The sequence below is a fragment of the Chlamydotis macqueenii genome, chromosome 7 (assembly GCF_036417535.1).
Source record: "Chlamydotis macqueenii isolate bChlMac1 chromosome 7, bChlMac1.mat, whole genome shotgun sequence".
NCBI lineage: Eukaryota > Metazoa > Chordata > Aves > Otidiformes > Otididae > Chlamydotis > Chlamydotis macqueenii.
In genome coordinates, this window is record NC_141562.1 from 37,333,970 (window position 1) to 37,349,484 (window position 15,515).

Consider the following 15,515-nt stretch of genomic DNA (forward strand, 5'->3'; position numbering starts at 1 on the left):
AGTGACAAATCAATACAGCCACCTTACAGTTAAATTGTGTTAGTGACAGGCCATTTTAGAGAATAATAAAAGGAAACTTTTTGTAAGATATTGGTAGGAACCTTGTAATAAAAATATCTGCATAAATAAGTCCTCTGCTTGGTTTACAAACCACCCCAATAAAATAAAAATAACCTTTTTTCATTTCTTAAATGAAAACACTTCCCTAATTTATCAGAAATAAATTAAGTTTCTTATCTCACAGAACTCACAGTGGGGTTTACCTGTGTTAAAATGACCGAATTACCCTGAAATACACTGTGGGTGGATTTCTGCACAAAAACCTCTGTATCACTCAGGCCTCAATAAACTTTATTGCCCCTCAGGCAATTCACCTTTACGGCGCATCCCTGCTAGGATTTATCTGCTAAGGAAAGGGAGCTTTCTACCCAGCAAACAGTAATAATAAATGTTTTGTACTTTCTCTTGCGTGATTTTATTTACTCAACAACTAATGACTGCTCATTTATTATAGTTACCTGGAGTTGCAAAGTTTTTGAGAGAGATGTAGTTAATTACAGGCTTTCATTTGTGCATTTTATTAATGAAAAGCTTTCATTTAACTGGGGCAAAGTAAATGAAGCTCAGCTCAATTCTGTTTTCTTAGTGCACTTACCAAAACTTCTGTGGTGTGTTGATGTACAAGGTGTAAATGCAGAGCTTACAGCTGGGAAAATTGTATTTGCTAACCTATGAATATTTTCGCATGATATCTGAAGGGAAAAAGTATTTTCTATTAAAAAGAGGGGATTTAAGTATTTTGAGTGTATCCTAAAAATTAGCCCAGTGTGACTCCGCAGTGCGTACTTCCCATCGATGCAGGGGCTGGTTCGTCTGTTCTGCTTTCCTATAAAATCCCACATCTGATGAGCTGCAGATAATTACAGAGGCAGCGAAGAGCAGACACGGATGCCGCGCGTGCAGCATGATCACAGTGCCAATGCTGTAAGAATTGGCGCAGTCTGGGGCTTTGGATTCCATTCAGTTTTTGAAAGAGTTAACTCAGCGCCGATTTTTACAGATCTGGAGCTGAATGGTATGTCCAGCTCCGACATTTCCGACGTTCCTCCTCCTCTGCCTCTCAAAGGAAGCATGGCTGATTATGGGAACCTCATGGAAAGTCAAGACTTGATCAGCCCGACGACCTCCCCACCTGCCCATCAAAGGGTGAGTCCCAGAGATTAATATCGTTTTTGGCAATTTTCTTTCCTTTTGTATCTTGAACAATCCACAGATGTAATCCTGCTCATGGACATGTCAGCAGATCCGAGATTTCTGTAGTTGCAGACAAGCATCTGGAGTATGAAGGACCAGCATCATTCATGGAGACCAGCCTGGAGGGAGGTTGGATTCGTTCTGGTGGAGAAGACAAAGCAAAATGTTGTTAGCTGTGCTGGTAAGGGAGCTAAAACAGACAGGATATAGTCTCAGCAGCAAATTAGATTTAATAGCCTTTCAATCCTGTCTCGGGAAAGGAGATAAAACATGCACCTGACATCTTTCCCTTCTGGAGCTCTGATCTGTCGACGTTCAATCGCCGCTTGTTTCCTAGAGGCAAACACGCGTGCCCCTTTTGAGGGAAGGAGCTCAGAAACACTCTTCATCATCAACAAGGTTTTCAGCTCTCTGAAGAGAATATGCTCTTTCAACTTTGTTTCCTGTATCTTGGAAGCTTTTAGAAATAATTTGATCCTTTTCTTTACAGCAGCACTTTTGAGAAGGACCATTTATTTCCTGTTTGGAGAGAAAAAAAAAATATTTAAAGATGTTTTATTTTCTTTGACTTTGGAATGTATAACTTTGACCCAGCTGTTCTTGTTTTTGTTTTTGTTTTGTTGTGGGGAAAAAAGTCTCAACGTTAATGATTCTTTTTTGTTTGCAGAGGTATCTTCCAGAATTTCTCTGAAGTTCATCATTCAAATGAAATTCTGTTGAGTAATTTGCTTTTCAGTAAATTTCATGGTTAGAGAAAGCTTTTCTAATCTCAGCAGAGAAAAAATCGGACAGGAATTTAGTTTTATATCTGGGAATATTTTTGTTTAACACAGATTATCACAGTGCACAGTGATACCTAAGTCTGGCTTTTTCCATGGTTGAAATTGTAAATGTGTTGTTGCAGAAATTCAGTATTTTCAGACTAAATGGGGGGGGAAAAAAAAAAACAGATAGAGCAGTAACTTCAGGAATGTAAGGAGTATTATTCAAAACACAATGTTTTACTTACTACATGCGTATATATTCCCATCGTCTCTTCCATATTTCTCCCCCACGGCTGGATGGTTTTAGTAAATGTTTCCATTATTTTATTTTTTTTTTTTGCAAACCCTTTTCCTCTACTTTCCATCGAAGTATACCAATCTCTTGCCCATTTCCCTGGCTTGTCTCTCAGGGATCAGCTCTCACTTGACCTGCATACATGGAAAATTACGGAATGTACAGGAGAGTTGCCGGGAGTTTTGTCTAAGGAATCCATCTCCATGAAGAAACCTGAGAAATTCAGATTAGGTTTCAAATTTCTTGAACTCCTTTGTGTATGAGCTGCAGAGCAGTAAATTCATTTTGTATGATATACTGTAAGTTTTATTTCATGGTAGTAGCTCAGGATTGTTCACATGAGTTCAGTTTTTAGCTAAAAAGCATTCAACAATGAAACGATAAAACGTGGTGAGAAATAAAAATCCCAGTAGCGGGGTTCTTCTTTTTGTGAGGGTGGTTGAAGGGTTTTCCACTCAGTGAAGAAATGCTATGTCTTTACTGTACTACCTGGCAATGCCACCGTGCTGTAATGATTAGAGCCCAGGCCTGAAGATGACTTAGGTTCCAGGCTCGGTCTTGTTGCTGTTGAAGAGGAGATCTTGCTCAGCTCCTGTACATGTCAGGAGCAGGGTTTTCACAGCATTAAATAGAAGTTAATAAAAATAGTAGGAGTATGGTCCCTTGTTTTTCTGCAAAGTTTTATTCAGGACTTAATATTTTTTCTCTTTACAGTCTTCCCTACTCAGACTCATTTATTTTTTAAATATATTTTGTTATTGTAGAATTGGGCCCATTGTTCAACATCAGGTGTTGAATGAGCTCAGGATTTAAGCATACCTTAGAAATGCAATCAAATACAATCAGAATTTTCTTTAGTATTGTATTTTTATGAACTTTCCAAGACAAGGGAATATAGTTTCAAAGTTTGAAAAATGGATCTAACGCAGATTTGTCACAAAGCCACGTGTATTAGTCTTAGAATTAGTTGTAGGAAAGCCTTCTAGTCTTGTAACAATCACTATGCGCATTTATTTCATCAAGCTTATTGGAAGGAAGCTGTTAAGGAACATAAAGAAAATTAGTAGTGCTGGACGTGAAAGATCAGATGGGCAAATTCTTATTACTGCTGTGATTAAATCCCGCTCCACAGTTTTTAATGCCTTGTGTTTCATGGGTCAAATAGCTACATACTTCGTAACTTCATAATTCTCTGCCTGCTAATCTGATCATCTTACACATGCTTTCTATAAGTGAAGGAAAATCAGTAAAAAATATTATAGATAAGATTATCTAAGTAGCTTTTAAGCTGGAAATACCTCCTTGCACGAGAAGTTATTACGTGGTTCACTCTGGGTGTCTTGCAGACAGTTATGAAAACCAAAAAAAAGCCAATAGACAGAAATCTTAGATTATTTGAAGTCCACTATTAACTTGGTCTACCTTAAGTCTTTTATCTGAGTGATCATCTAATTATAATTTTCTGATTGTCCTCTTATTCCTTTTTAACTGTGATACTCATATATATTTTCTTGCACTATATGATTTGTTCTGCTAAAAATGTTCTTAATAATGTATGGGAACATAAAAAAAAAGAGAAGTCTACAACTCCTGCAAGGATTATTATTACATCAAGGGATTCCTTTAGGCACTTCTCATTCTTTATGGGTTCGTCCCTACCCTTGCATACAAATCAACAGCCTGCTTAGTATTCACAGCGAGAAGGGAAAGTCAAGGAAAATAGACAAAGGAGCACTTACGTTTATAGTATCGACTGTAGCACTTGCTAAGCACCAGATGATGGTTTGGATTAGAAGATCTCAATCAATTTGGTGTAGATGGAGAACTTGGCAAGGAGGGATAGGAAAGTCTGAAGCGGTGTGCAATGCAAGGACCGAAATGGTCTCACGTGGCTGATGGTGACGGCACTAATTTTGACTCGCTGAGATCCCATTGCATGAGGAGTGCTCAGACTGGTTATTTGGAAATATTAGGAAAATTTGTTTTATGCTGAGGGTCGTGGAACACAGGCCCAGGTTGCCTAGAGAGGCGGTGGATGCCCCATCCCTGGAAACATTCCAGGCCAGGTTGGCTGGGGCTGTGAGCAACCTGATCTTGTTGGAGATGTTCCTGCTCCTTGCAGGGGCGTTGGACTGGATGGGCTTTAAAGGTCCCTTCCAACAGACTCTCTGACCAAAGGCTTTCCATCGTACATAAAAGTATATAATGTGCCCAAAAGAAAAAAAAAAATCCAAAAATTTGGGCTTTATTTACCATCTGATCATTATTTTTGCCTGCTGGAGATGGGAAGCATTGCAAGCCCTTCCTCCAGTGCAAAGTCTCCGTCATCTCGCGCCTCGGTGGGGCTGGGGTTTGGTGGGTTAAGCGCTTGCTGAGCAAGGAGTCTCTAAAAAGCTCGCAGTCACTTTTTAATAAGTCTCAAAATCAATGGACTGCCACTGCTTATTACAGGATTTTGAGTGAAAAATATGTTCTTCTGCTGTCTGCCCGGAGATATAGAGCCCGTGATGCGTCCCTGAGCAGCACCCTTGATTTTGTTTTGGAAAGGGCCGCATCGCTGCCCTCAGCGCTGCGCAGGGTCGGGCTGCGGGTTTTGCTCTGGCCAATTGGTAATGCCATTGTTTATCGCTCTCGCAGGGCCTGGGCCTTCAGTAAGAAATACAGTTTCGGTCTGGAGTCTCAACCTAATTCTGAGGGTATTGTTCATAATTCTTGAGGCCTGTTTACGTACGGACCAGAGCAGAAAAAACGTGCTTTTGAAAATCGAGTTAGTCGACGTGGTCGGAAACACTGATAGCCTTCACATGCAGAAATCTGGTTCAACAGAGGGAAAAATCACGTTAGCTGTGCTTTAACCCAGCTGGCACGCACCAGGAGCAAGGTCCTCCCTGCACGAGGGGTGCCAGCCTCTGCCAGGTCCAACTCTCGCCCTCATCCCCATGGGACCATCCCTCCAGGGAATGCCTGACTGCCTGGCCAAAAAACCCCGTGGGGAAAATCGGAGATTGCGATTCGAAGGAATTTCACATTGCCCGTTCTGAGGGATCTTTCACGTCGCTCAAGGAGGGGGTGGGAGCACGCAAGGGGCACCTCCACAGAAGGAGAATCAAAATGACTTTGTTATCCAAGTCCACTTCAGCAAGGGCAGCTAACGGCTGTGATACAAAGTCAAACGAAACTCGATAGATGATGTACGGCAACAGAGTTTGAACAGTCGTTCTACGTCGGTTACCTGCAGTATTTTCCACATAACTTTGCTCCCTGGGTCAAACAGCCAATTAGCTTAAACTGCCTCTAATTTGGTTCAAACGAGTGGAGTTGGGTTGATCTCTCTCTGCTGGCGCATTATCACTCTTTCAGAATGGAGGTGTTATCCCTCCAAGACCTCACATCACGTGTTATTTTTCATTGCGGATATTCAATAAGCAGGTTGCTGCTTGTCAGGCGACCCTGGCTCTGCGCTAAAACCAACGGCGCAAGCGAGAAGCAGCAATTCGCAGCTCCGTGTTTGGGAGTGTTTGCACCGTGTAGTTGCTAGCCTACGTGCATCTTGTTCCTACTGCTTCTGACCTAATTAGATCGGTTAATCCTTCAAACTAAAGTGGTTTTGATTGCATCTCCATAGCTTGTCATATTGATGACCATTTAATTTCAAAGAATAGTTGCACACAAAGAAATTGTTTACAGTCTCACAAGGACCATTTTGGGGAATTAGAATTACATTTTTGGTTTGTTTTTTTTTTTTTTGCTGTTTTTTAGTAGCATTTTCTGATTTTAAAAAAATCTTGCCTCTTATTCTGCTTCTTCACAGAGTAAAAAGAAAAAGTATTTTTTAATCTTTTTTAATTGATTTTTACTGCATCCTGCACATGTATAGTGCAGTGTATTTTATATCTCTAAGAGAATGGAGACAAATGTCTTTAAACCCAATTCTTTTCTTTATCAGGAAAAAACCAAACAAATGGGAGCAATTTTATGTCTGAAGCAGAAGGAACAGATTGCTCCTGTGTTGCAGATGTGCCTTTTACATAAGGTTTCTGCTTCCCCTGAGGTACCCGTGAGTCAAGGATCCTGCCCAAAATAGGTTTGAATGTGAACCAGCAGTCTGCATCGTTATGTCAGAAAGTAAAAACACGCTTCGGGATTCGGCGGGTTCACAATTAACCAGTGAAATGTAAACATGAGCTCTGCCAAGCAGTTCTTAGTTAAATGTGAAATCAAGGGAAGCTGTTTTGTATTTCAAAGTTTCTAAGGGGAAGCATGGCAAAATGAGTTACGTAAGCCTAATAACCATTTTCTGAGTATGGTATTCAAGGGAGAGAGAAAGTGTGCTTGAAATTTTTCCGGTGCTGGAATGACGGGACCGTGTATCAGCCCTGGGAGTGATGGCAGATTTGGAGTTGCACCAGTTCCATATTGGCGTGTTTTCTCGTGCTGATTTCTCAATAACTTTGTCCCAACAAGCATTACATGTCCTACTGAATATATTCATTGGTAGCTTATTATATAAATGAACACGTACTAAATTTATCGGACTTTCTAATGGAAATTGTAAATTCAATTATAATAATTATCTACCTATCTCTGTTATTTCTCTCTGCCTAATTTGTTTGCAGAATCTAAGCTCGGGTAGGTTTTGTGCTTGTTATTTATAGCAGATATATTTAGCTTATTCTCATTGTGTTTGCATTGTATCTGCTCTTCAGAAGCAGGTTTTCAGGCATAATTTGATTGTTCTCTGATCGATATGAAGGGCTCATTTGTTTGAGAAATGCCTGTGATCTAATTGAATTGAGAATTATTGCCAATATACTGTTACTTAAATTCAGAATGGATTTTCACAAATGGTGCTATCTTTTTTGAGTGATAAATATGAAGTTAAAAGATATAAACTGAGAGCTAAGTAATTTTTATGTTTTTTAATTTTTCTTAGAAGAGCACCTGGTTTATTTAGTTTTGAAATGAATGTGATCTCTGGGAGGAGCTCTTGCACGTTGTGCGCTGATGTTCTGCAGATCACCGGCATTTCCCCACATTTGCCCAGAGCATGGCTGAAACCTTTTAATAACCTGGTTGTTTCTTCAAAAGAGCTGGGATAAACTTAAACCAGATTGCAAACATGAAAGCCTTCCTTCCAAATATGTTCATTCCTATCCTCATCGGTGAGCAGGAGGCTTCCCCCAGTAGACAGGGGAATGCAACTTTCCAGACCGGGCAGCCCCGGGCTCCGGCACCTTGCTCTTCATCCAGAGATTAAAACCAATTGATTCCCAAGTTGGTTACAAAGCATTTTGTAGGCACAGAGGAAGGTGAGAGCACACGTGTCGCTGCGTTAGTGGTGGTGCTGGTGAAATGGAGAGCGGACGGTCTTCGCCCCTCCGTGCCCTGTGCCCGCTGTTTGGGACAGTGGCAAAATGGAGAGACAATGCTGTGAAGAGGGCACTCAGTCGTCTTAAGGATACTCGTTTCATTCTGCTCTTACACATCTCTGAAAACTCCAGTTGCTTGATTGTCGGGGTGTTGGGAGGCTCTTCGGGCTTCTCCTGCCTCGCGGCGAAGGAAAGACCGAAATGTCCTGGCATCACCCTGAACTGCTCTTCTCTTGGGATAATAGCTTTGGATGTCTTTTAGAAGGAACGGGTTTGTTCTGTGTCCACTTTCTCATGGTTTACCAGTTGCTTGTATACTGGTTTCTTACAGTGATTGAGAAACCTTTGGTTATTTTGTCCAAGACATTAATAAAAGTGGGAATATGAGCATCAAGGTTGCAAGTGGAGTATGCGCAATGTAACGCTAAGGAATTTCAGATGTTTGAACTGTTCTTGTAGCAGCAATTAAGGAAATTTGGCAGAGTCGGCGTGCGTCGTAGGGTGTTAAGTATGGGGTGGGTGAGGCGGGACGGGTGCACTGAGACACAAAGAAATGGAGATGAAGAAGCGTCGTAATGCTTGGAGGAAAACAAAAGGCTGTGGAAGAATCTTAGGAAAAAAAAAACCAAAACCAAAGCAGCATTTATGAGCTGTGACACTGCGGTACAGCCTCGGTGCAGTGATGGGAAAACTAATGGGTGCGTAGCCAAAATGCTGGAGAAACCAGACTGCAGAGAGTGCATGAGCAAATCGCGGTGTTCTCAAGCACTTTCTGAAGCAGATTTTATCATCTGTATGAGTGAATGTTATGAAAAAAAGTCTTAATTTCCATAATGACTTTTTTAATTTGTCCAATTAGCTGGTGAATCTTAACGAAGGGTGCTCTTTTTATGTTGTTTGATATAGAAAATAATTTAAAATATGTGTATGTGAACAGCCTGGATTTCTGTTTTGAATATTTTAATTATAACTGAATGTGTAATGCTAAATTGCAAGTTACTTATCTCTTTAAATGGTTGCCTTGTTAAATTTTTTTGTGTGTGTTCTAAATGTGCAAAATACAAAAATAATGGAAAAGCAATGAAACTGTTGCTTCAGCTTGGCTTTTAAGCTCTGCAGTGCGTAGAGGGTGAGGGCGATCGATGCAGACCAAGAAATCAATATCCTATCATGATATAAAGTGGGGAATTATAAACTTCTCCAATGCTTTCAAAAGATTTTTCCTGAAATACTGAGCTAATCAGTCATGAACCTCTGAGAGATTTTTTCGTGGTCAAAAATAAAAGCTATATTTTAAGCTAATGGCCAAGAGCATTCAGTATTCATAGCAGCTTTCAGGAGTCGGATGGCTACAGACTTACCTGCCATCTCTCGCCGTTATGTATGAACCGGCAAATGTTGCGGAAATCCAGTCATTGCTAACACCGTCTATCAAAATTGGTTTCTTCCAGCACCTGCCGCCACCACTCCCCAGCAAGACGCCTCCACCTCCGCCTCCAAAGACAACTCGGAAGCAAACGTCTGTTGACTCTGGGATTGTCCAGTGAAGAAGGAAGCGTTTTTTTTTCCAAAGATGAAGCTGTAACAATTCATTTCCCTAAGTATTTTATGGTATATGTTTACCTCATTCAGGCGTGCAGTATCTAACACTTAGTGCAATGACTCTAACTCCGTAAGAAATCCATTTCTAGCCACGTATCGGAAGCAACACTACATCACCCCTCTTGCTGGGGTTATTCCCTCTTGTAACTTTAAAGAAATCTGGATTTCTGCTTGAGACCGGGAGACATTTATCAACTGACAGTACCCTCATCCTAAACCTTCACCCTGCTTCTTCTGAATAACTTCAGGCACACAGGTAGCTGTGGAGTTTAAAATGAGAGTTGAATCTTTTGTACCTAAAGTTTCTAGGTAGCGATGGAATTTAAAAATTGCTGAGTATTTTGTACCTAATCCCAGTGTACATAGGAATCGATGATGATATTCACATTGAATTCAGTGCACGTTGGAGTAGGCCTCACAGTAAGGAGAAGCTGCCGTAGGATTTCCCCAAATAACGGTTCTGCCCAGGGCTAAAAATCAGACAAGGCTTATTTGTGAAATGTCTCTTCTCTTTAATTGTTCTGTATGACAAAAAAAAAAAAACCAACTGATTGCTAATGGGCTTTGTAAAATTAGTCATTGATTATTGGTCATTTTCATTCAGTTGGCCGTTCTTCTGGGTGTCCATCAACGGGTAAAGCAAGGAAGCCTTTCAGCTGCCGATGGGCACGAGCGTATAGGAAAAGAAACAGAGTAGGCAGACAGGAGACTCCTGGTCGTTCTGAACCTAGCAGTTGAGTACAAGAATGGGAGGAGATGCTTCTTTTCTTCTTTAATGTGTAATATTTCATGTGGATTAGGATGAACTGAATGGAATCACTTTGTCCTTGTGCCATCATTCTGTACAGCGTTTGTATATATGATGGTTTTTAGAATGTTTTAATTTTTATGGTGCCTGCTTTTCACGTAATAATGAATTAATGTACCTGCAAAGAAAGCCTTACGTATTTTTAATTTCCTAATTGCTGAAAGTGTTTAAAAAACAAAAAGCAATTTTTTTCCAGATATTAAGCTCTGAGAAATATTGGACAATGATGGGGTGGGATGTTGGGAGGGAGGAAGGAAACTAACTTTATACTCTAGCATTTTTTATTGTCATCACTCTTTTGTTTTTTTACTATCTACAATCTTTTTACTCTTACGGTAGATTGTTTTTAAATATACCACTGACTCAAAAAAATAAAATATTATTTTAAAAACTTGTCTAAGAAAATGCATACATTTCCTTGGTATTTTTTTATCCTTATTGCAGAATTTCAGTATAGAGGGATATGTATACACTTACTTTATTTTTTTTCTGAAGAATTTTGAGGGACCCCGTGATAAAACCACAGTGTTTCATAGCACTGGTATGCTTGTTCCTCATGTATGTAGTACGGAGTTATTAGTATAATCTCCGTTCAAGAGGAACAAGCCGGGAAGGATTCTTAGCTCCAGTCGATCAGATATTCTTCCTGTAGATGATCAATAATGTATTACAACCTTAATTGTAGAAGTTTTTCATTTCATTGAAAATTGCTTTAGAGCCTGCTCTTGTTGCTGCGCGGGAGATTGCGCTGGGATGCAGGTGAGTTTCCTTCTTTTCTGTTCCATTTATTTTCTTTAAGGACAGGAAGAGGCTTTCACACAGACCTTTAACTGGGTGCTTGTAAATTGTGTTTCTGATAATATGTGTGTTTTCACATGTTCTTAGCAAATTCCTGTGCTCATGCAAGTGGTTAGAATTTGGCCCTGCAAGACTGCTCAAACAAGAACTGCACTTTCAAATTGGTGCTGCAGTACAAACTCTAAATCCCACATGTGTGTGTGTTTTACAAATATGCAAGCGGAGACTGGGAATCGAAAATTAGACTCTCCGGTTCACTTTCAGACTCCAATTGTCACCATTTCTACAATCTAACAGCTTCTAGGCTGTAACTCGTATGAAAACCAGCCAGAATGAATGATTACCCTCCTCAAAGTGTTGTAAAAACACACTTCAGCAAATCCAGAAACTGATTCAGTTGCAGTCTCTAACCAGCAAACAGTCCTGCGACGACCGTTATTTTCCAACGGTATGCTCTCTTCCTTTGTGCTCCAGTGACGTTGTATCAGAGTATCCCAGTGCGATAGGAATTTCCTGTGACGTTGTTTGCCACAAAGCTGAGACAAAGTAGAAGAGTTTGATATGAGATGATACAGAAAAAGAGGCTATTTAATTTTGACCAAAGTTAAAACTTATTCTGTCGTGCTCATGTCCTCACAAGGGTCAAGGTATGCGTGTCCAAGTAACGTGTCCGGGGTTGTTTGCGGTCATGTAGAGGACAAGAGGTGCCTGCTGTGAAGTCCACATCCTGCCTCCTGCATTATTCTGAGGTTGGTGAACACGTGCTGGTGGTTGGATGTGCCCTTGGTTCCCTTTGGGAGTGACTGTCATCTCCTGTCTCTTTAGTCTGTCCTTCTGTAGGAATTTGTTAAGCAGCACTCGATGTATTCAATGTCTGTTGTCTCCCAGCCTGGTGAGGATGCTGTACATTTCCAGTTCTGCTCTTCATCTTCCCACCATCATCCCTTTATCCTCCTGCCAGCTCTCCTGGTGCCTCCATGCCCAAAGGCTCCCATTCAGACTTCGTTCAAGTCGGTATTTCTGCTACAGGAGGATGCTGAGTGCAAGCTGCTAAGAAAGGTGAGCCCTCCGTGTCTTCCATAGTAGACCATGTCCAAGACATTAGTGTCCCCGGGGGCCAGGTTTTCACCGTTTAAGACAAGTGCTATTCTTCAGGGATTGACCTTCCCCCAAGTGTCGTCCCTTCAGTGAGACTTGAGAGCAATACCACAAGGCTTTGTAACACAAATTTTCCTGAAAGAAGAAATTCAGAGGTGTCCACTTTCTAAACAGTGTAAGAAAACAGATTTTTAATGGCCAGTTATTTTTGCGTCTTGAAAGTTAGCTTGAATTTACTTACTGAAAGTGAACTTACAGTGCCAATATGAAAAGGAGAAGCCCTTAATACCATTGATCTGAGTCGTAGCTTGGGAGCGAGGGGGCAGTTTTTACAGGTGCACGCATCAATTCCCATCAGTCCCATGCAAAACCACAAAAGCCTTGCTGGGCAGCGGTTGTTTGGTTTTTAATCAGATTTAGTTTCAATGGGAAGCTCAATATAAAGGTCGGTTCTTAAGCTGGTTGCCATAATTGACATTTATGATTACTGAAATGTCTCTGATGATACTGCAAAGTCTGAGTGTAAAAATGTTTTTAAATTCAGCTTTGTCTCAACGTATTTTTCTTTACCGTGGATGTCTGTGATGTGGGACTTTACAGAGAAAAATGTTTAAATTTTGCAGTGCGTACATATATAAGTTTATGATGTATGAATAAGAGATTTATGAGTGTACAGACACCTGTGTACACATGCACACACATCTAAACACACATTTTTTAATGTAAAGTATCTCACTTCGTTGACTTGGTTGAGGTGTCCACCTTCTTGCTTCACGTCAGACATCTTCCCTATCAATTCTTGTGACCTTTCTGGGGACCATTCTATGCCAGAAGGTCGATGTAGTGTTGTTGATTCCAGTTGTCCTGTGATGGTTGTTCACAATTTTTAGTCAAGATTCTTGGGATAAACTAGTCATTTCTTGCTTAGATATTTGACACAATCAGGTGAAGAAAGCAGAAACGTTTCTTACAAAGGTTACAGTTGGTTTGGTGGTTAAATATACGTGGATCAGACTTAGTATGTGGTGTAACAGGAGTCATCCTCCTCTTCTGATCTGGCCATTCCCATCCTGCACTGGGTTTTGGAATATTTCTGTATGCCATTTTCAACAAACCAGCAAGCATTGGAACAGGCTGCCCAGGGAAGTGGTGGAGTCACCACCCTGGGAGGTATTTAACAGATGTGTAGATGTGGTGCTTAGGGACATGGTTTAGTGGTGGGCTTGGCAGTGCTTGGTTTATTTATTTAAATTCAGTGCGAGACGCTCAAGGTGCACACATGGACTAGAGCGCAGGGACAGCCTCGAGCTGGAGCAGGTCTCGGAGGAGGGTGGGTGATGAAGGCGGCCAAGCTTCATGACCACTCAGCACCACACTGCCGCAGGGCTGAGGCTGGACTGGGGCTGCCTGCGTCCCTCTGCACAAATAGAATAAGGTATTTTTTCAGTTTGCATCTGTATCTTACCTTGTGATGAAGCAATAAATTGTAACGCGTGTAGGATATACCCGTGAAAAAAAGACCAAGCACTTGAGTGATGGTGAACACAGAAATTCAGCGTTTTCCTTTATCCTCAGCTTTCGGCATTAACGTGGTAATGGGAAGCGTGAGGTCCAGCTGCTCTGACATTTCAATTTCCTCTCATTCTCCTTTTGTACTTTTCATGGATCTAAACTGAATTTCAGGATTGCAATTGCTGTCTTCTTGGTGATGCAGAAGTGTGTGGATCAATACAAATACTTGGTTATTGTATGGGATCTAACCAGCTGTTCTCCAGGGAGAGTATTTATAGGGGTTTTAGTTTCCCTCGGTTTTGTCATACGTATTCTGCATACAGGAATAATTACTGTAAATTAGGTTTCTCTATCAAATGGCATTTTTTTTTTTTTAAATTTCCAGTGTGTGCGGTATTGTATTCTAGCTCTTTAATGTGAAGTTGCTGAGTTAAATAGCTCATTTCGCATGTAACGGAGCTGGCTCTGGACCAGAGTGTTGACGACATGCAGTGACCCCCTTCTGAGACTGAGTGGGGATGGCGACCCCGTTCAATCTCATGTTGCATTTAGGCCAGCAGTTTCCATTCCCTGATTCATTGTCTTGTTAGAGCTACGCGTTGATGTATGGTTTTCAGAAACCAGGTTGACCATCTCGGATTCATTGCTACTCAAGCTTCCTGTCTGCCATCCCACACTTGCAGAGATTTTATGGGTGATGAAATGTTGCTGTTTTGGGATTAATCCATATTGTTTTGGCCATTCACTCAGCTTTTTGTTTTAGTTTGGCTCTGATGCTGTTGAGATTTGGTGTTTGCAGCCCAAACTCTCTTGCAGAGCTGGGGAACTAAGCAGAGGAACACTGGCTGTAGCACGGACACCTGATGTCTGATTTGCATTATTTGCAAACATTTGCAAATTATTTTTATGAAGCTTCCTCTGAGTTGGAGCTCGACGCAGATTTCCGTAATCCACCCATATCAACATGTTCTCCTGGTATTTAGCCTCCTTAGTAGATGCTCTCATTCCCATTTTTCAGATGTTTTTTCTCCCTCAAAGTGCAAAAAACCCAAATGGTGTTTGTATCTTCTTGTTTGTCAAATGTTTCCTAAAAAAACACCCCTGAAAAGGCTTTTGGGGCAGTAGTTGCATGGTCCCCAAAGGTGGTGTGTGCTGCCTTGCGCTTTGTCTGTCACACCAGAATCATAGAATTGTAGAATGGTTTGGATTGGAAGGGCCCTTCAAAGGCCATCAGTCCAACCCCCCTGCAAGGAGCAGGGACATCTCCAAACAGATCAGGTTGCTCAGAGCCCCGTCCAACCTGGCCTTCAACGTTTCCAGGGGTGGGGCATCCAGTGAAGTCTGGCTGGGTGCCCCCATGTTCTTTGGGTGGCTCACCTCACATAAAAAAGCTTGGAGCCTCTGATTGTCCTCCTTATCACCAAGAGTAAGCGTTTTGCTCATTTCCAGACCAGGAGGCCTAGCTGCCTAACAGGTGCTTGAAAAGACGCTGGTTCTGCTGTTATTGAAAGCTGACCTTCTGCCAGTTTGCATCAGAGGGGAATACATGGTGTCATCAGCATTTGAGAGAGTCCTTCACAAAGAGAAAGCGTAGACAAAACCCAATGTGACACTGTTGTCCTACAGATAAGGCATTTTTTTGTGTGTGTGCTGCTGTTGGCTCTTCTTCCAAGTTTTATATTTATTTTCTGGCCTTATTTTCCTATGGCTGTGCTTAGATTTCCTCAGCACTGTAATCCCAATTTAAATTGAGTTTTTTTTTTCTCCATCATTCCTATGAGCAATGACAGATCACTGCACTGAAAGTGGAGAACCTAGAAAATGAACCCCAAAAACCATTTTGAATTAAAAAAAAAAAAAAAAAATTTAAAAAAAAAAAATTAGCAGACTACTAAACAGCCTGTGGGAATGACTAGGTACCCGGGCACCGTTTCAGAGCAGTTTGACACGTGCGCTGCGTTGAATCGCAGGCGACTAATGTAGAGGTGTAGCAGCTTCAGAGGTAAAACAACCCC

General features: G+C 41.2%; 1 protein-coding gene across 3 annotated transcripts in view; it reads left to right on the plus strand.

The window, feature by feature from the left end:
• DOCK1 (dedicator of cytokinesis 1) overlaps window positions 1–10,491 on the plus strand; it is a 287,834-nt gene extending 277,343 nt beyond the window's left edge. For all 3 annotated transcript variants that reach the window (XM_086752623.1, XM_086752622.1, XM_086752624.1), the window contains 2 exons: window positions 1,061–1,206; window positions 9,134–10,491. In XM_086752623.1, coding sequence (XP_086608749.1) covers window positions 1,061–1,206; window positions 9,134–9,229 — 242 coding nt within the window. In that variant the 3' untranslated portion in view covers window positions 9,230–10,491. The remainder of the gene's footprint in view (window positions 1–1,060; window positions 1,207–9,133) is intronic.
• The last annotated feature ends 5,024 nt before the right edge of the window (window positions 10,492–15,515 follow it).